Source organism: Sminthopsis crassicaudata, chromosome 3, assembly GCF_048593235.1.
Source record: "Sminthopsis crassicaudata isolate SCR6 chromosome 3, ASM4859323v1, whole genome shotgun sequence".
Taxonomy (NCBI): domain Eukaryota; kingdom Metazoa; phylum Chordata; class Mammalia; order Dasyuromorphia; family Dasyuridae; genus Sminthopsis; species Sminthopsis crassicaudata.
The window spans coordinates 537066359-537082357 of NC_133619.1; the positions used below are offsets into that span (position 1 = coordinate 537066359).

General features: G+C 32.7%; 2 protein-coding genes across 8 annotated transcripts in view; one reads left to right on the plus strand and one right to left on the minus strand.

The window, feature by feature from the left end:
• ANGPTL5 (angiopoietin like 5) overlaps positions 1–15999 on the plus strand; it is a 155830-nt gene that overhangs the window by 52817 nt on the left and 87014 nt on the right. The window lies entirely within an intron of this gene.
• CEP126 (centrosomal protein 126) overlaps positions 1–15999 on the minus strand; it is an 87446-nt gene that overhangs the window by 13700 nt on the left and 57747 nt on the right. For all 7 annotated transcript variants that reach the window (XR_012488413.1, XR_012488414.1, XM_074304431.1 and 4 more), the window contains 2 exons: positions 8052–10230; positions 413–534 (listed from right to left, as the gene is read on the minus strand). Coding sequence is in view for 5 of the 7 variants with exons in the window: in XM_074304431.1 (XP_074160532.1) it covers positions 413–534; positions 8052–10230 (2301 nt within the window). In the remaining 2 variants the exon portion in view is untranslated. The remainder of the gene's footprint in view (positions 1–412; positions 535–8051; positions 10231–15999) is intronic.

Here is a 15999-nt window from a genome sequence, read left to right on the forward strand (position 1 = left end):
TCTGTACAAAAACCATTAGTCTATATTATATAAGTAATTATAAAATTATAAATCTAGAGCTGGAAGGGACTTTAAAGGTCACCTAGTTAATTTTATAGTTGAGGAAATGAGGCCCAAAGAGCTTATTAAGAAATTTGTTTCAGGGTATACAAGTAAAAAAATGACAGAATTTGAACGAAGCAGTCCTTTGAATTCTACAATTTCCTCTGTTCCATATTACTATTTATGAAGTTCTGAAAATGTTGTTAAAAGTTGTTCTTAAGATGAGAACAATTAGTACAACATAAAGTTTTGAAAATTAGGTAAGCAGTATTATTATATTAGGCCTGATAATCTGATTAGATTAGGTCTCATTTTGTTTTATTTCATTAACATATAGAAATATTTAGTGGAGATTTTTATTTACATTTACCTGTGGCTGTTCAGTGCACTTCTGCCTTGTGGAATTGGAAATCTGTCTTCTTTGCTCTAAAAGAGCTCTTTGTTTATTTTCATTGCTTTCAAGATTTATTTTTCTTCTTGCACTGGTAGAATCTTAAGACAAATGCCAGAAAAAGGCATCAATTATGCAAAGAAGATAATATATTTTTACTATTTTATATAGAAAACTGATTTTAAATATGACAGCAGATTTTATGACATAATAGTTTAACAAAAGTGAGAACATTCAAAGGAGAATTTTCAAACATATTGAAATTTAAAATTATAAAATTAAAAACACAGGTACTTTCTAAACATAAGCAAAAACACGTGATTTAACATTTTTTGGGGAAAGATAATCTATCATGCAATTTCCTGTGTGAAAACCTTTAAAGTCCTAAGATATTTTATATTCTTGGAATAGCCTTTCTTTAATCTTTTTAAAATATCTCCTTTCGTTAGGGAAAGCTAAAAATTCCACATGCTCTCTAAATGTGCTCTAAAATCTAAATCCTAGATGAAGTGAACATGAGGCAGTGATCCATTTTTTTTTAACCTCTTCATTTTATTTCAGGAGGCTGTTTCCTCATTAATCAATATTGGTTTTATATAGAAAATTTCAGTAGGGCAGCATTTGTCTACTAAAATTAAGTTTTATTTACAAAGAGGCACAGTAGATAGTTAAAGACTATCTGAGCTCAAATCTTGCATCTGACACATACTCTGGGCAGATCACTTACTCTTTCAGTGTTTTAGGTACTTCTCTTAAGACTATAAATTACAGGGGCAGCTAGGTGGTGCAGTGGATAGAGCACCAGCCTTGAATTCAGGAGGACCCGAGTTCAAATCTGGTCTCAGTCACTTAACACTTCCTAGCTGTGTGACCCTGGGCAAGCCACTTAACCCCAGCCTCAGGGGGGGAAAAAAGACTATAAATTACATAGCAAGTGCTAATATATACTGATAGAGTTTCCTTATCTGGAGTTCTATATAACAATGAACAAAAGATCTAGTTCAGATGAATTGTTACTGATCCATGTCCTTCAATAAGACCTCTGAATTCCTATAAAATGTTGTGTTTCTTACAATTTTTAGTCATTATTTAAATTTAAGAGGAAAAAACATTAATGACATTTATAGAATCTTAGAAATAGAAGGGATCTTAAGAGATCATTTGGTTAAACTTCCCCATTTAGGAATTGTTCTTTATGATAGAAAGTTAAATCCTTACTGGGCTTATATCCCAAAGAAATACTACAGAAGGGAAAGGGAGCTGTATGTGCCAAAATGTTTGTGGCAGCTCTTTTTGTAGTGGCTAGAAACTGGAAAATGAATTGATGCCCATCAATTGGAGAATGGTTGGGTAAATTATGGTATATGAATGTTATGGAATATTATTGCTCTATAAGAAATGACCAACAGGATGAATACAGAGAAGCTTAGAGAGACTTACATGAATTGATGCTGAGTGAAATGAGCAGAATCAGGAGATCACTATACACTTCAACAATGATATTATATGAAGATATATTCTAATTGAAGTGGATATCTTCAACATAAAGAAGATCCAATTCAGTTCCAGTTGATCAATGATGGACAGAAACAGCTGGACCCAGAGAAGGAACACTGGGAAATGAGTGTAAAATGTTTGCACTATTGTCTTTCTACCCAGGTTACTTACACCTTCGGAATCCAATTCTTACTGTTCAACAAGAAATTTGATTTTACACACATGTATTGTATATAGGATATACTGTAACACATTTAATATGTATGGGATTGCCTGTCATCTAGGGGAGGGAGTAGAGGGAAGGAGGAGAAAATTTGGAAAAGTGAATAGAAGGGATAATGTTGTAAAAAAATTACTCATGCATATCTACTGCCAAAAAATTATAATTATAAATTTAATTAAAAAAAGAAAGTTAAATCCTGCTTAACTTTTCAAGGAACAGAGATTTCATTACTTCATAAGAAAGTCTTTTCTATTGTTGGATAATTTTAAATGTAAAATAATCTTTCTGTAACTTGTCCCCTAATTCTTTATGCACAACAAGAATAAGTCAACTCTTTATTCCACAAGATAGGTCTTCAAATAATGAAAAATTGCTCCTGGCCAATGACCCTCAGTTTATCCAGCAATAACATCACATAACCACATTCATCAGACATAGAGCAATGGTGTCCCAATTTTCAAAGAAGGGCAGGGAATTAATCATATAAACCAAGTAAGCTTTATTGTGATTACTACAAAAATCCTGCAACTTATTAATAACAGGCTGATTGCTATCCCTTTAATCAAAAGGAAGATGGGGTCCCCAAGACTCATCATACCTAAATTAATCTACTTTCTTGATGAGAACACTAGAGTAGTTGGATCATCAGATTACAGATCTAGAGCTGAAAGAAACCCTGAGTAATTAAGAGTTTTGCATAAAGTCACATAGGTGGTGAATATTGAAAGTAACTTTTGAACCCAGATCCTCTGACTTCAGAGCCAGTGATATTTCTATAGTGCTATGTTGTTAACTTTGATTTTAGTAAAAGTTTTGACAAAATTTTATGTTATTTTTATAGACAAGATGAAGGGATATGAGCAAGAAAAAAATATAAGTGGATTAAAAACTAATTGAATAGCAAGCCCCAAAGAGTAGTCATTAATATTTTCATGTCAGCTTGAAATGAATAAGGTCTCCAGTAAAGTATCATAAAAATTTACTCTTTGCTATGTTCTGGGTTTTCCTTTTAATCAATGTTTGGATAGTTATTGTAGTTGACATAAGGTTGTAAATCACATTCAGCTAATACATTGGATGTGGCTCAAAAAAGATCTTAACAGGCTAGAATTTTGAACCAAATTGAAAAGGATGAAATTGAATATGGATATATAACATCTGACCAAGTAGATGGTACAGTGGATAGAGTGCCAGCCTGGAATCAGGAATGTATTCAAATCTGGCCTCAGACACTTACTAGCTGTGTGACCTCCTCCTCTCCCTCCCCAGGCAAGTAACTTGCCCCCTTTGCCTGTTTCCTAATGTATAAAGTGAGCTAGAGAAATAAATAAGCAAACTACTCTGGTATCTTGCCAAGAAAACCCCAAATGTGAAGAATTGTATATGATTGAAATAAATGAATAACAAAATGTCACCTTGCAGATTAAAAAAAAAAATAAATCCCAGAAGAACCAGTTGAGGGAGGTATGTATGACTAGTGGCTCATAAGCTTAATGTGAATAAAAAGTGAAACCTGTTGGCTCCAAATGCTTATGCATTTTAAAATGTATAGACAAGGGAAAGTCTTGTTTTCTTGATAGACTATAGATAGAGGAGTTTTTAGTTTTGAAAAACACCTGTTAGGAAGAAAGAAATTTGCAAGCTGGAACATATCCAGAAGAGAATAACAAAAATGATGAGAACAGAAAATCATGGCCTTTGAATATCATTGGAATAAACTTTTAAGATATCTTTAGAGAAGACTCAAGTGATCATTTTAGCTTTTTTTAAATATTTAAATTTCTAAATGGAAGCAACATAAATTTTGTTCTTTTTGTCCTCAGAAGCCATAATTATAAGATATAGGTAAAGAGAAGCATATTTAAGTTCAATGTAAGAAAATAATATCCAAATATCTAAGGGTGTTTTTGGGAGATAGCTGGATGCTCTTTCCTCTATCAAAGAAAGACTAAACACTCACTTGTTAGATATATTAGTGAGGACATTCTTTTTCAAGTTTGTTTCAAGTTTCAAGTCTGAGATCCATTTCAACTTAATGAATCTGTAATTTTATAAAGGATATCCTAAAATTACCTCACAAAACTGTAAGAAGCCATGGAAAGAAAATTAACCTGCAAAAAAAAGTTTTGCAGAAACCAAACTAAGTAAACCATTCTGAGGGTATTTATAGATGAAAATATGAAAACAAAAACATGTAAAATCAAATAAATTCCCAGTATTTTGATTCTGATCTTTTTTTCATCATTGTTGACAGCAGAATCATCTCACTAAATTCAGTCTCCACCTATGGACTGTGAGGTAATGGACTATGTGAGGTAATAGTTCAGAAAATAAAGCAACGAAGAGTGGCTAGATTTGACCAAATATAAACACTGTGGAAATCAAGATTAGAGATGTCATAAGTACTCATGGACTGACTTTCCCAATAAAGTTCAAAGCTGTATTTTAATACCAAAAAAAGTTGAACAAGAAAGTTATCAGTAATTACCAATTCTACTATACTTCTGTGTAAAAAATGCAAGATCCTTTAGAGGAATGGCTTTTGGTCTTATATATTTATAGTTCCCTACATGGTTTGAATATTAAAACTTTGTTAGAGAAATATGGCAAATTTTAACCTAATTCTCACTTCCCTTTCATATCCTTGCATCATTGATTTTGTTTGTACAAGTCTTAATTTCAAGTAATAAAAATGACATATTTTATCTTATGTTAACTCAATCCCTCAAATAGCTAATTTTTAGTAAATTCTGAAATAATACAAAATAAAAATGTTAAAAAAATTAAAAGTTGTTTGCATATTTAAAATAATGAAAACAATAAAAATTAAAACTAGAGTGGGAAGATATTTGCATCAAATATAGATATGCGTCTGATATTCATGTTAAGTGGAAAATAAATATGAACAGGATATAACCAATTTTCCCAAGGAGAATTAGAGATTACATATAATCATGTAAAAACATTTTCATATCACTAGTAGTAGAAAAACACAAAACAATTTACTTGGATAATTCACCTTACTTCATATGAAAAGAAAAATATGATTAAAGAAAGTAAGAGTTAACAGTGGATGGATTATAGGAAGACAGGAACATTAATATATTTTTAGTGGAAGTTGTGAATTGGTTCATCTGTTCTGTATAACAAGTTGGAATTACACAAGTATAGTAGCTAGCTAAAGTTTTCAAATCAAAGAACTTAATACTGGGCTTATATACCAAGGAAGACAGAGAAACAAAGTTCCAAAATTTATAACAAAATATTCATAGCAGCACTCTTGATGGTAGCAAAGAACTATCACTGCCTTGTCATGGTGGAGGGGCTTGTATAACTCAATGAAGCTATTAGCTATACTGAGAAGTGTTAACAAAGATGGACCATTCCAATATCTTTGCCAAGAGAACTCCTGAATAGTACTGGACTTGGTGTGCTAAAGTGCACTAGATCATGAAGATTTGGACATAACAGCAGCAACAACATAATGAACAAGAAACAAATTACATTCCCATCAATTAAATAAAAATCCCAAGAATTATGACATTTGAATGTAGTGGAAAAATATTGTGCAGTAAGGATAAAGATAAGAAAATCTGAATGAACTGATGCAGAATAAAATAACCAGCACCGAAAGAACAAAAAACCAACACATTCAGCACAATGTGGCTGAAAATGATACTAAAAGGAAGTAGATAAGTAACTGAAAAATCAGTGAAGGTGCAGAGAATTTCCCTCCTTATGGCAGAGAAGCAAGGAACTATTAGGAGGAAAAGTTTATACATCGGCAGATATACTCTCTCGTATGGGAAATTTTTTGCTTAATCGTTAATTCTTTGCCACAAATCAAAATACTTTGATACTGATCTTTTTTCATTACTGTTGACAGCAGAATCACCTCACCACTTTATACTCTTCCTTGGCAATCTCATTCACTCTGACGATTTTAATTAGCATGTTGATATAATATGGTTAGCATGTCTAGTCCTGATCTTTCTTCTTAGTTCTGTCCAGCTGCTTGTCATCTCTACTGGTTGTTTCAAATTCAACATGTCCTTTTGTACAAGTGCATCATTTTTCTCCTTAAACCTGATTTTCCTTATGATTACTGATTTTTGTGACATTTAAAAATTTATTGATGTTACTAACTTTTCACTATCCCTCAGTCTATACATTCCAATCAGTTGCCCAATCTTGGCATTTCTACCATAACACCTTTCAGTCCTCTACTACTCACAAGCCACTACCATTATTCAGGCATTCATCGCTTCTTTTCTATAGTATTATCTATACTATTGCCATATCCTTTGACTTAATTTCTTTGTCTCAATCTCTCCTAAAAACAACCTATTATTTATAAAGTTGATAAAAATTTTTTCCTGGAATGTCGGTCTGAACATGTTAGTCTCCCCCCTAGTGCCTCTCCCCCATCTACTGATCCAGTACATTTCAATGGCTTCCTATTGCCTGTAGCATCAAATATAAATTTAACCTAACTTTATTGTAAATCGTTCTCATCAACACACTGTGTAGTCCATACAAAGTTACCTTATACTTTTCTGCACACAGAATATTTTATATTTCATCTTCCTACCTCTACACTGAATATTCTTTACATCTGGAATGCACTCCCTTCTCATTTCTGTATCTTTCCTTGTTTCTTTAAAAAATTCAGATCAAAATTTAGAGCTAAGAGCAAAGGATTGTAAAACTGTCTATAGTTTGATTCAGTAGTGTCACTACTGATATCCTAAAGATATAAAAAAAGAGGGAAAAGGACCCACATGTGCAAAAATGTTTGTAGCAACTCTTGTTATAGTGGCAAGGAAGTGGAAATTGAGTGGATGCTCATCAATTGGGGAATGGCTGAATAAGTTAAGAGTATATGAATGTAACAGAATATTGCTGTTCAGTAAGAAATGATAAACAGGCTGATTTCAGAAAGCTGATGCTGATGAAGTGAACAGAACAGGGGAACACTGTACACAGTAACAACAAGATTATGTGATGATCCAAGACCATTCCAAAATACTTGAGATAGAAACTGCCATCCACATCAGAGAATTGAGACTGAATGTGGATTGAAACAGTATTTTCACCTCTTTGTTTCTTGTAGTTTTCCCCTTTTTGGTCTTGATTTTTCTTGCACAACATGACAAATAGGTAAATATATTTAAGATAATTGTACATGTATAATTTATATCAGATTATTTGTTGTCTTGGGGAAAGGGGAAGTAAGAGGGGGAGAGAGAATTTGGAATACAATATCTTACACAAATTAATATTGAAAACTATCTTTACATGTACTTGGAAAAATCAACTACTAGAGAGAAAAAACTCAGCTCAAAAACTAGCTGACCTCTCCCAGATGCTAATGTCCATCTTATAAAATTAACTTGTATTTATTTTACATATATTTATTAATATAAATGTTGTATCCACTCTAATAATCCACCATATATTACAGGAGGGTATTGACTTTCTTTTTTGTCCTCATATCCCCAATCTTGCAATTATAGAAATTAATAAATTCTTGTTGAATGATTTCTCTGCAGTTTCCTGTTAGTTATGATTTCCCCCAGATTTCACTTCATGTAGCATTTTGTTTTTCACCTTTATAATACACTTATGAGGCAACAATCTGCATCATATTTAAGTTATATTCATGTCATTTTCATCCTAGTTTTTAAGCTCTATGACAGCAGACAGATGTGGTTCACTTGGCATTAGGCATATAAATATTAAGCACATAATTAGCACTTTTTCTACTAAATCGCATAATAAAAAAAGTAATCTAATTCTTTTGGGATGATGCTTAATGCATGCTTTAAGAAGGGAAATTTCACATACAAAATAATGGAGACACATTCTACTTATTTTTTTAAGTCAGCATAATCTTACCAGCAGCGTTCTCATTTTGTCCTATGGCACTATGTTCTTCTTTCCACTGAAAACCAACTTTTTCTTCAATAGGCTTTAAAGAGTGACTGTTTTCTTCACAGAGAGGACTTCTTTGTGCACAAATTAATGAACCATCTTTCTGGGCAATCATTTGAGTGCTTTTCATACTATGGTTTATTTTTGCTGATGTTTGGCATTCAGAGGTACGATAGGAAGGTAATGATGGCATTGAAGTGACTAAGTCAGAGCTATTAGTATTCCAAAATGAAGGGTTACTTTCTTGAGTACTACCTGTTGGAAAAACATACCTTGAACCTAGGTTTCTACTACTTATAGTACTGCTTTGGGATTTTGTAGGCATTACTTGTTGACACTGAGAATCTTTTACAGTTTTACTAATCCTAGTGTTTGTTACAGGTTTATGAGGAGGGTGAGGTGCAATTAATTTGCCCTGAGTCTTGTTGGCTTCATTTGTAGTCTGTGGTCTACTGACAGTGCCTTTTTTGTTTTTAGATGTAATACCTGATTGGACTTTACAAGCCCTTGATCTTCGAATTAATTTTATTATCCCACTCCGTGGAATAGTTTTCTGAGTTTTAGAATCATTATTCCGGATAGGGAATTTGCCTTCCTCTTTTTTTGAGGTTATCCAGGCTTGTTTTGCAAAGCTTTTACCTGAAGGTACAAAAGAGTGCAAAGACACATTATCTGTTTCAGACATTTGTGTAGTAATATTTTTTGGGATAACAGAGTTACCCTTGGCGTTTTCATACTTCATTATTCCCAATATATCCTTGTGGTTTCCACAACTAGCAGAATTTATAGCACAAGTATGAACATTAACATTGCTGGTACTACTGACTTTGGTCTGAACAGAAGTTGGCTGTGATGATGCTAGTCCAGTTTTCAATGAATTTTCTCCATCTTCTTTTTCTGTTTGGCCAATTTCATCAAACCACCTCAGTTTTTTAATGCTCTTTTGAATTTCTGAGCCCTTTCCCTTTGCTTTTGTCAGCTCCACACTATCTCTGATTGCAGCTGCAGTTTGATTTCCTAAGCTGATGCCTCGATTTATAATTAATGCTTTGAAATAATCATTTTCATATTTGGATTCTTTCTTTAATATACTTTTGAGTAATTTCACTCCATTTCTCTCATGATTATTATGTTTAGATTTTTTTGGTTGTCCAACTAAGTCAGAATTATTAGACAGTGATGGTGTGATTCCAACTGTTTTCTCATTTTTATCTTTCATTGACATTTGGTCAGGGTTGTTATACATAAAAGAAGCACTAAGTGCATCTGGAAATAAAAAAGGCAATGCCTGGTTATTACCCCCAAAGGTTTTCATCTTTTCATCTTTTATATCTTTCAAATTGTCTAGCCCATCAGTACACTGGATTGGGCAAATTTCTTCTAAGTGCATATTATTTTTTTGCAAAAAACTAGTTGAATGTATATTACTATAAGTACTTTTATAGTTAGTCCATTGACTAGAAGGTAATATTACAGGTGTTGCCATAGGTATATTTGAAGCAGGTATTGAAGTGGTTCTGTTTGGTTGAGTTAATTCAGGACATTTATCATGTTCTGAAGATTGAACTGTTTCTCTTGTACTGGGACATGAAGTAGTCCAAGTTTTGCTGAATCTAAATGTTGGGCTCTCAGCAACTAATGGTCTCTCTCTTTTAAACATTCTAGAAGACAAAGAGTCAATTTTCCATATACTGAAGGTTTCTGAAGTTTTTTCAGCCTTTTTATCTTGTGCAAAAGTACATGGGCTATGTATAATGGCTACTGTATTATCAGAAGCATCTGTACTTCTTTCACCAATCCTATTTAGAGCAAATGATTTTAGTTTTGGATTATTAAAATGGTCGTTATGTTTATTTATAAAGTCTGGAAAAGGAGAGGCTGTCTGTGTATTTTGATCACCTAAGTTTATAAGCCAATTATTTATATGTTGAGTTTTAGAAAGATGCAATTCACCTGCATCAAAATAAACCTGATTTGTGGTCTGTGGACTCTGTGAATTATGAGAAACAGAGTTCTGCTGGGTTGCTGAAGACAGAGCTTTACTAAGTGTTGAGTAGATTTCTTCATGATCTCCAGCTTCAAGACTGTCTATACTTGACAGAGTTTCAGAATTTGTTAGTTGATTAACTTCTTCATGAAGATCCTGAAAAAAAAAGAACAGGCAAATTTAATGAAACACCTTAACATTTCAATGATTATTTAGCCTCATTTTCTTGGACACAGAGAAGTTTATTTGGGCAGTTATACACTTTGTATGGAAGTAATGTCATAAAAGGAAAAGCAATAGATTTGGAAAAGGAAGACATATATTTGAATCTTGGTTCAATTGCTATCCTTATGTGACTGATAAAAATTCATTTAACCTCTGTGAATCTCAGTTTTCTCAATTCTAAAATCAGGAGCTTGATTAGATGACTTCAAATTTATCTTCCAGCTTTAAATGTGTATTCTTGATTTAGTAGCATACAGTAAGAAACAGCTAAATCCAATTTTACCTAGGATCCTTGAGATTAAAAAGGAGGAAAGGAAAATAATTCTTTCCCTCTAAGGATGATGAATGAAAACTGAGTAGAAGGCTTTAACAAGAATTGAATTTGCTCCATAATTTATGTATTTCTCCAGAAAAGTTTGAGGTTCCCACTATACATTATTCTCACTAGGAAGCAACAGAGACTGAAGAACTAGATTTGGCCAGGAAAAAAAGGCTCAAGATCAATGTGATTAATGCTAGTGTTACCTATGTAATCTTCAAGTATGATCTAAGAAGCATAGTGCCCAGTACACAGTAAGTGCTTAATATTTTTTGATGATTGTATATTGTGGCAAATTGCACTGTTTTCCATACCTTGAACATGTCTTACATGCTTTCCTACCTTTATGTTTTTGATTACATGTTTCTATAAGACTAGAATATTTTTTTCTTTTCTTTTGGCTGAATTCCTACTCATCCTTTAAAGTCCAATTCAAATGTTATCTTCTTCACAAAACCTTTCCAAATCAACTACTTATAAACTATTGTCTGTTGGAGCACATATAGCACTCTATTTTGTACCTGTCCAAAGAATTTATTATATATCACACTTATTCTCTGTACATATCTTTACCCCATCAGATATAAGATCTGTGGTTTCAGAATTCATATCTTCCCAAATTTTCTATTTCTCTTAGTTCTGGGCATAGTGTTCAGAACAGAATAGATTCTTTTGTTTTGTTTTTGTGAGTCATTTGGAATTAAATTATTTGTCCAGGGTCACACAGCTAGTAAGTGTTAAGTGTTTGAGATTGAATTTGTACTCAGGGTTCTTCTGACTCCACGGTCGGTGCTCTGTCCATCCACTGTGCTCTATCCACTCCTAGAGTAGGTTCATAATGAAAGTCTCTTGTTACTGAGGCAGTGCCAACTTTTGAGAAATAGAGAGAAAACAATCTGACAGCTTTTATCAAAATGGATTTTCTACTTAGTGAGCAAATTTGACTCCAAATTCTAATGTACTATTGTTATAAATTCTGTAAAGGTTGATACTCATTTTGGTGATAGATATCTTCCCCTTACCATTATAACTTAGAGTGCATCACAAAGGCAAAGCGTGAGGAGAGATAAGGAAGAAAGAAGTCTTGGCAATATAAAGAGACATATTGATTCTAAGTTACACTTACAGTCTACTCAGAAATTTACATTCTTCTTTTGGGGTGGAAATCAGTAACAATCAACTTAGGATCTATAGGCAAAGTCAAGGAATTGATTGGAGGGCACGTAAGGATAGAATAATGTAGCTTCCTGTTGTAACATAGATGTAACAACATCTATGATAACATATATGAAAAACTTTTACAACAGGAAGATGTTCCCACCCATGATTCAGTCATCGACTGTTAACATGTAAACTGAACCAAAGGCTTAAACTAGTCATCTTAAACCCAATTTGCCATTTTACCCATCTTACCATAAAAATCATGGAATTTTTTTGTGTTTCAAATTTGTATTTTGCATTGCAAACTCAATAGGGTATTAAGCAGGCTGTAAAAGCATGAAGCCTTTGAATTTTTAACAGATCTCTGCATCTTGAAACTCTAAAAAACTTTTGGGGATACACAGTGCTGTGCAAACACTATTTCTAGTACAAAGAAAACAGCTAATGAGAAAGTAATATTTTAGGCATATTCAGATAGCACTTGTAGAACAAATGTGCTTGCTATACAAAAACAAAAAAAAGTTATTCTTGACTTTTAAGACTGTTTATTTTTAACCTTTTTTTTAATTTTGAGAGAATATATGTTTGCTCTCTCTCCTGCTCTTTTCTCTATCCATTTAGAAGACAAGCAGTATGATACATATTTTATGTATGAAGTTATATAAAACACATTTCTATATTAGTCATATTGATAAAAAGAAAAATATTAAAAAAACCAAATAATATTGGAACAGGAAGCAAACCAGTATCTTTAATAAAACGTTCTTTTATGTTTGTCTAAAATTTACCAATGTTGTAAGTCTAAATTACACTAGTATAGGTATTGACATAAGTATTGAAGATATTAGTATGAAACATACTAGCATGAAAGCATAGCATGAAAGAATATTAGACACGAAAGGGATCTTATAGAACATTTAGACCTAACTTTTTGCATATATATGTATATGAAAAACTGAAGCTCTGGTAGGAGAAGTACCTTTCCTTAAGTCAGACAACTAGTCACTGTCATGACCAGAATTAAGACTATTGAATCCAATATAGTACTTTTATTTTTTTACTATGCCATTCTGTATACAAAATTCTCCCATTGTTAATTAGAGTAGAAGTCAGAATATGAACAACTTAAATAAATCACTTTTAGGGAATTACCCCTTGAATATTTCCCTACAAATTTGTATGGTTCTAATTTTTCATTTAAATTTTCTACTTCATCTTTGATTTGTTCATTCTCTAATAAAATTCTGGATGTTAAATTTTCAGAAAATTTTCATGCACATTTGTTTTCTCCCAGACCATTATTTTTTTTCATCCCATTGGCATTTATTTTAATATTCAAAAGCTTTTAAAATTTCTCAAATATTTAAAATTGTCTATTTTGCTTCTCATAAAAATTCTTTTTATTTTGGATGGTTATGTTATTTTGTATCAATTATTGAAAACCAAAAAAAGCAGTCAATTTCTCTAGTTTTTGAAAGAACAAATCTGGACAACAGATTGGATATCATGGCTTAACATACAACTATTAGTCTGTTTAGGAAAGATGCAAAACTCTAAAAAATTCTGGAGAATTTTTCTTATCAGAAAAAAATCAGCTGTCTAAATTAACCAATATGAATATCCTGGTACTTATTAACAAACTTAGATTTAAAAAAGATTATGTATAGAAGATTAAAGCAAGGACAGATAAAGGATGATGAATACAAAAATGTGGTATACACCTGGAAGAACAGTTTCAGGAAGACTAAAAATAAAACAGATTGAGAGCTAAGACTAGTGAGGCAAATGAAGGATAAAAGGATTTTGAATATTAGAAAAATAACACCAGAGCCAAAGAAAGGAAAAGATTGCTATTCAAAGTGGTAACTGAGCAGGTTTTATTATTATTTTGCTTTAGTTCTATCCTTGGGTCTCCAAGGATAATCCTGTTTAATATTTTTACTAATGACTTAAATAGATAGCATGCTTATCAAATTTGCAGATGACACAAACCCAGGATGGCTTATACACTGCATGATAAGAGTCAGGATACAAAAAGCTCTGGATAGTTTATAACAGAGGTATCAAACATGTGGTGCGAATAAGAAATATAATAAAATGTACATAAAATTAGTTAAAAAAAACTAAGTCAATATATAATCTGTAAGGAGGTGGAGCCAAGATGGAGAAATAAGGCAGGAACTTGGTAAAAATGAATTCTAGAGCAGCAGAAACAACAAAAAGACAAAATGAAAAAAATTTTCTAACCCAAGACAACCTAGAAAGTCAGCAGGAAAAGTGTATCTCACTTGAGTAAAAGAGATGTGCAATTTAGTGCAGGTGATGTCCAGGCAAGTCAACAGAAGGCCTCAATACCCAGAGTAGATTAGAGACCAAAGCCTTACAGCCCTGGCACAACAGGTAAGTAAAGTTCATGACCTTGGAGCAACAGGCAAGTGAACAGGACCCAAAGCTCCTGATACGAGAAGATTGTAACAGTTCCCCTCTAGCCCAGGAGCAGAGGTCTACTCTTAAAATTTATGAAGCTGAAAAAATGAGCAAACAACTGTAAAGGGCTAGAACTGAGCAAATGCACTTGGATAATGGAGCCCGTGTGACTAATTGCCAATTGGACAATTCTCTATTAACATGTTTGAAGGATGACCCTCCCCAACTATTCTGTGCTGGCTAGAACTGTGGGTGTGGACAAAGGAGGGGAAGTAACATGAGTAGGTGGATTAGGAGGAGGAAATTAAGGCATTCTGGTGGTGGAGAGTGAGGAAGGAGGTGTGGAGATTGCTAGATATAATCCCCTGACCACAATCAAAAGACCAAGAATAAAGACTTGATTATCCTGACTCCGGCTGATTCTGGGAAGACAGAGTTCCAACAAACAACAACAAAAAAACCTGAGCTCAGAAAGTTACTGTAGTAACAGGGAAAATCAACACACAAATTCAGAAGAGGACAATAATGTCAAAAATGCCTAAATGCAAAACATCAAAAAAAAAAAAAAAAAGTGAATTGGTTTCAGGCCTCCCCCACCTCAAAAAAAAGAAGCTCCTGGAAGAGCCCCAGAAGGATTTTAAATATCAGAGAGGTACCAAAAAAATTAGAAAAAGAAATGATAGTGATACAAGAGACTGGAGCAAAAAATGGTCAATAGCTTGGGGAAGGAAGAGCAAAAAAAAAAAAAAATGGAAAAAAAAGATGTGCACAAAATAGAACTGGTCAAATGGAAAAGTAAAAAAGCTATGAAGAAAATAATTCCTTATAAATTAGAAGTGGACAAGGGGAAGCTAATGGCTCCCGATACTGGCTTGCTATTTCATTTGAATGTTGTTTAGCATTAATTTACATGATGATGATATTGAAAGACCTCAATTCCAAATAAGTTAAATAAAACATGTTAGATTGAGATCTCAGAAATCATTTAAACCTGCCTATATCTGGAAAGTAATCTTGCCTACAAAATCCTAAATAGTGGTCATATAGTGTTGAACTGAAGATATCTAGTAATGAGAAACATGACTGGAATATAGCTCACTTCTTTCAGATAGCTCACGATGAAAAATGCTATTAACAAACAAAGAATTAATGAGAGTCTGAATGTAAATCAAGTCATACTATTTTCATTTTCTTTTTTAAACTTTTTTCTTTTGTCTTTCTTCTCTTATAACATGACTAATATGAAAATATGTTTTACATGATTGTACATATATAACCTATATCAAATTTCTTACTGTCTTAGAGAAGGAAGTGATGAGGGACAAGAGAAAATTTGGAAATCAAAGTTTAAAAAAAATTAATGCTTAAAATTTTCTTTACATGTAATTGGGAAATAATAATAGGATGTTTTAAAAACAAAACCTTCCTAGCTGTGTGACCCTGGGCAAATTTAACTTAACCCCAGCCTCAAGAAAAAAAATAAAAAATAAAAACAAAACAAAAAATGCAGTCTGCAGGGAACTTACATATGATTTAAAAGCCCTGTTTCTATCTTGAGTTTGACACCACTAGGCTAGAATAGTATTCCAAATAGAATATCAAATAGAAATAAGTTAATTCATGAGTACAAGATGGGGGTAGATATGGCTATAGAACAGTTAATTTGGAAGAAAATATCTGGGATTTAGTGGATTGAAAATTTAATATTATAATATTAAAAATTGGCAGTATCTTGTGGTAACCAGGAAAGATAATGCTGTAATAGGTTATGCTGAGAGACAAAGTGGATAGGG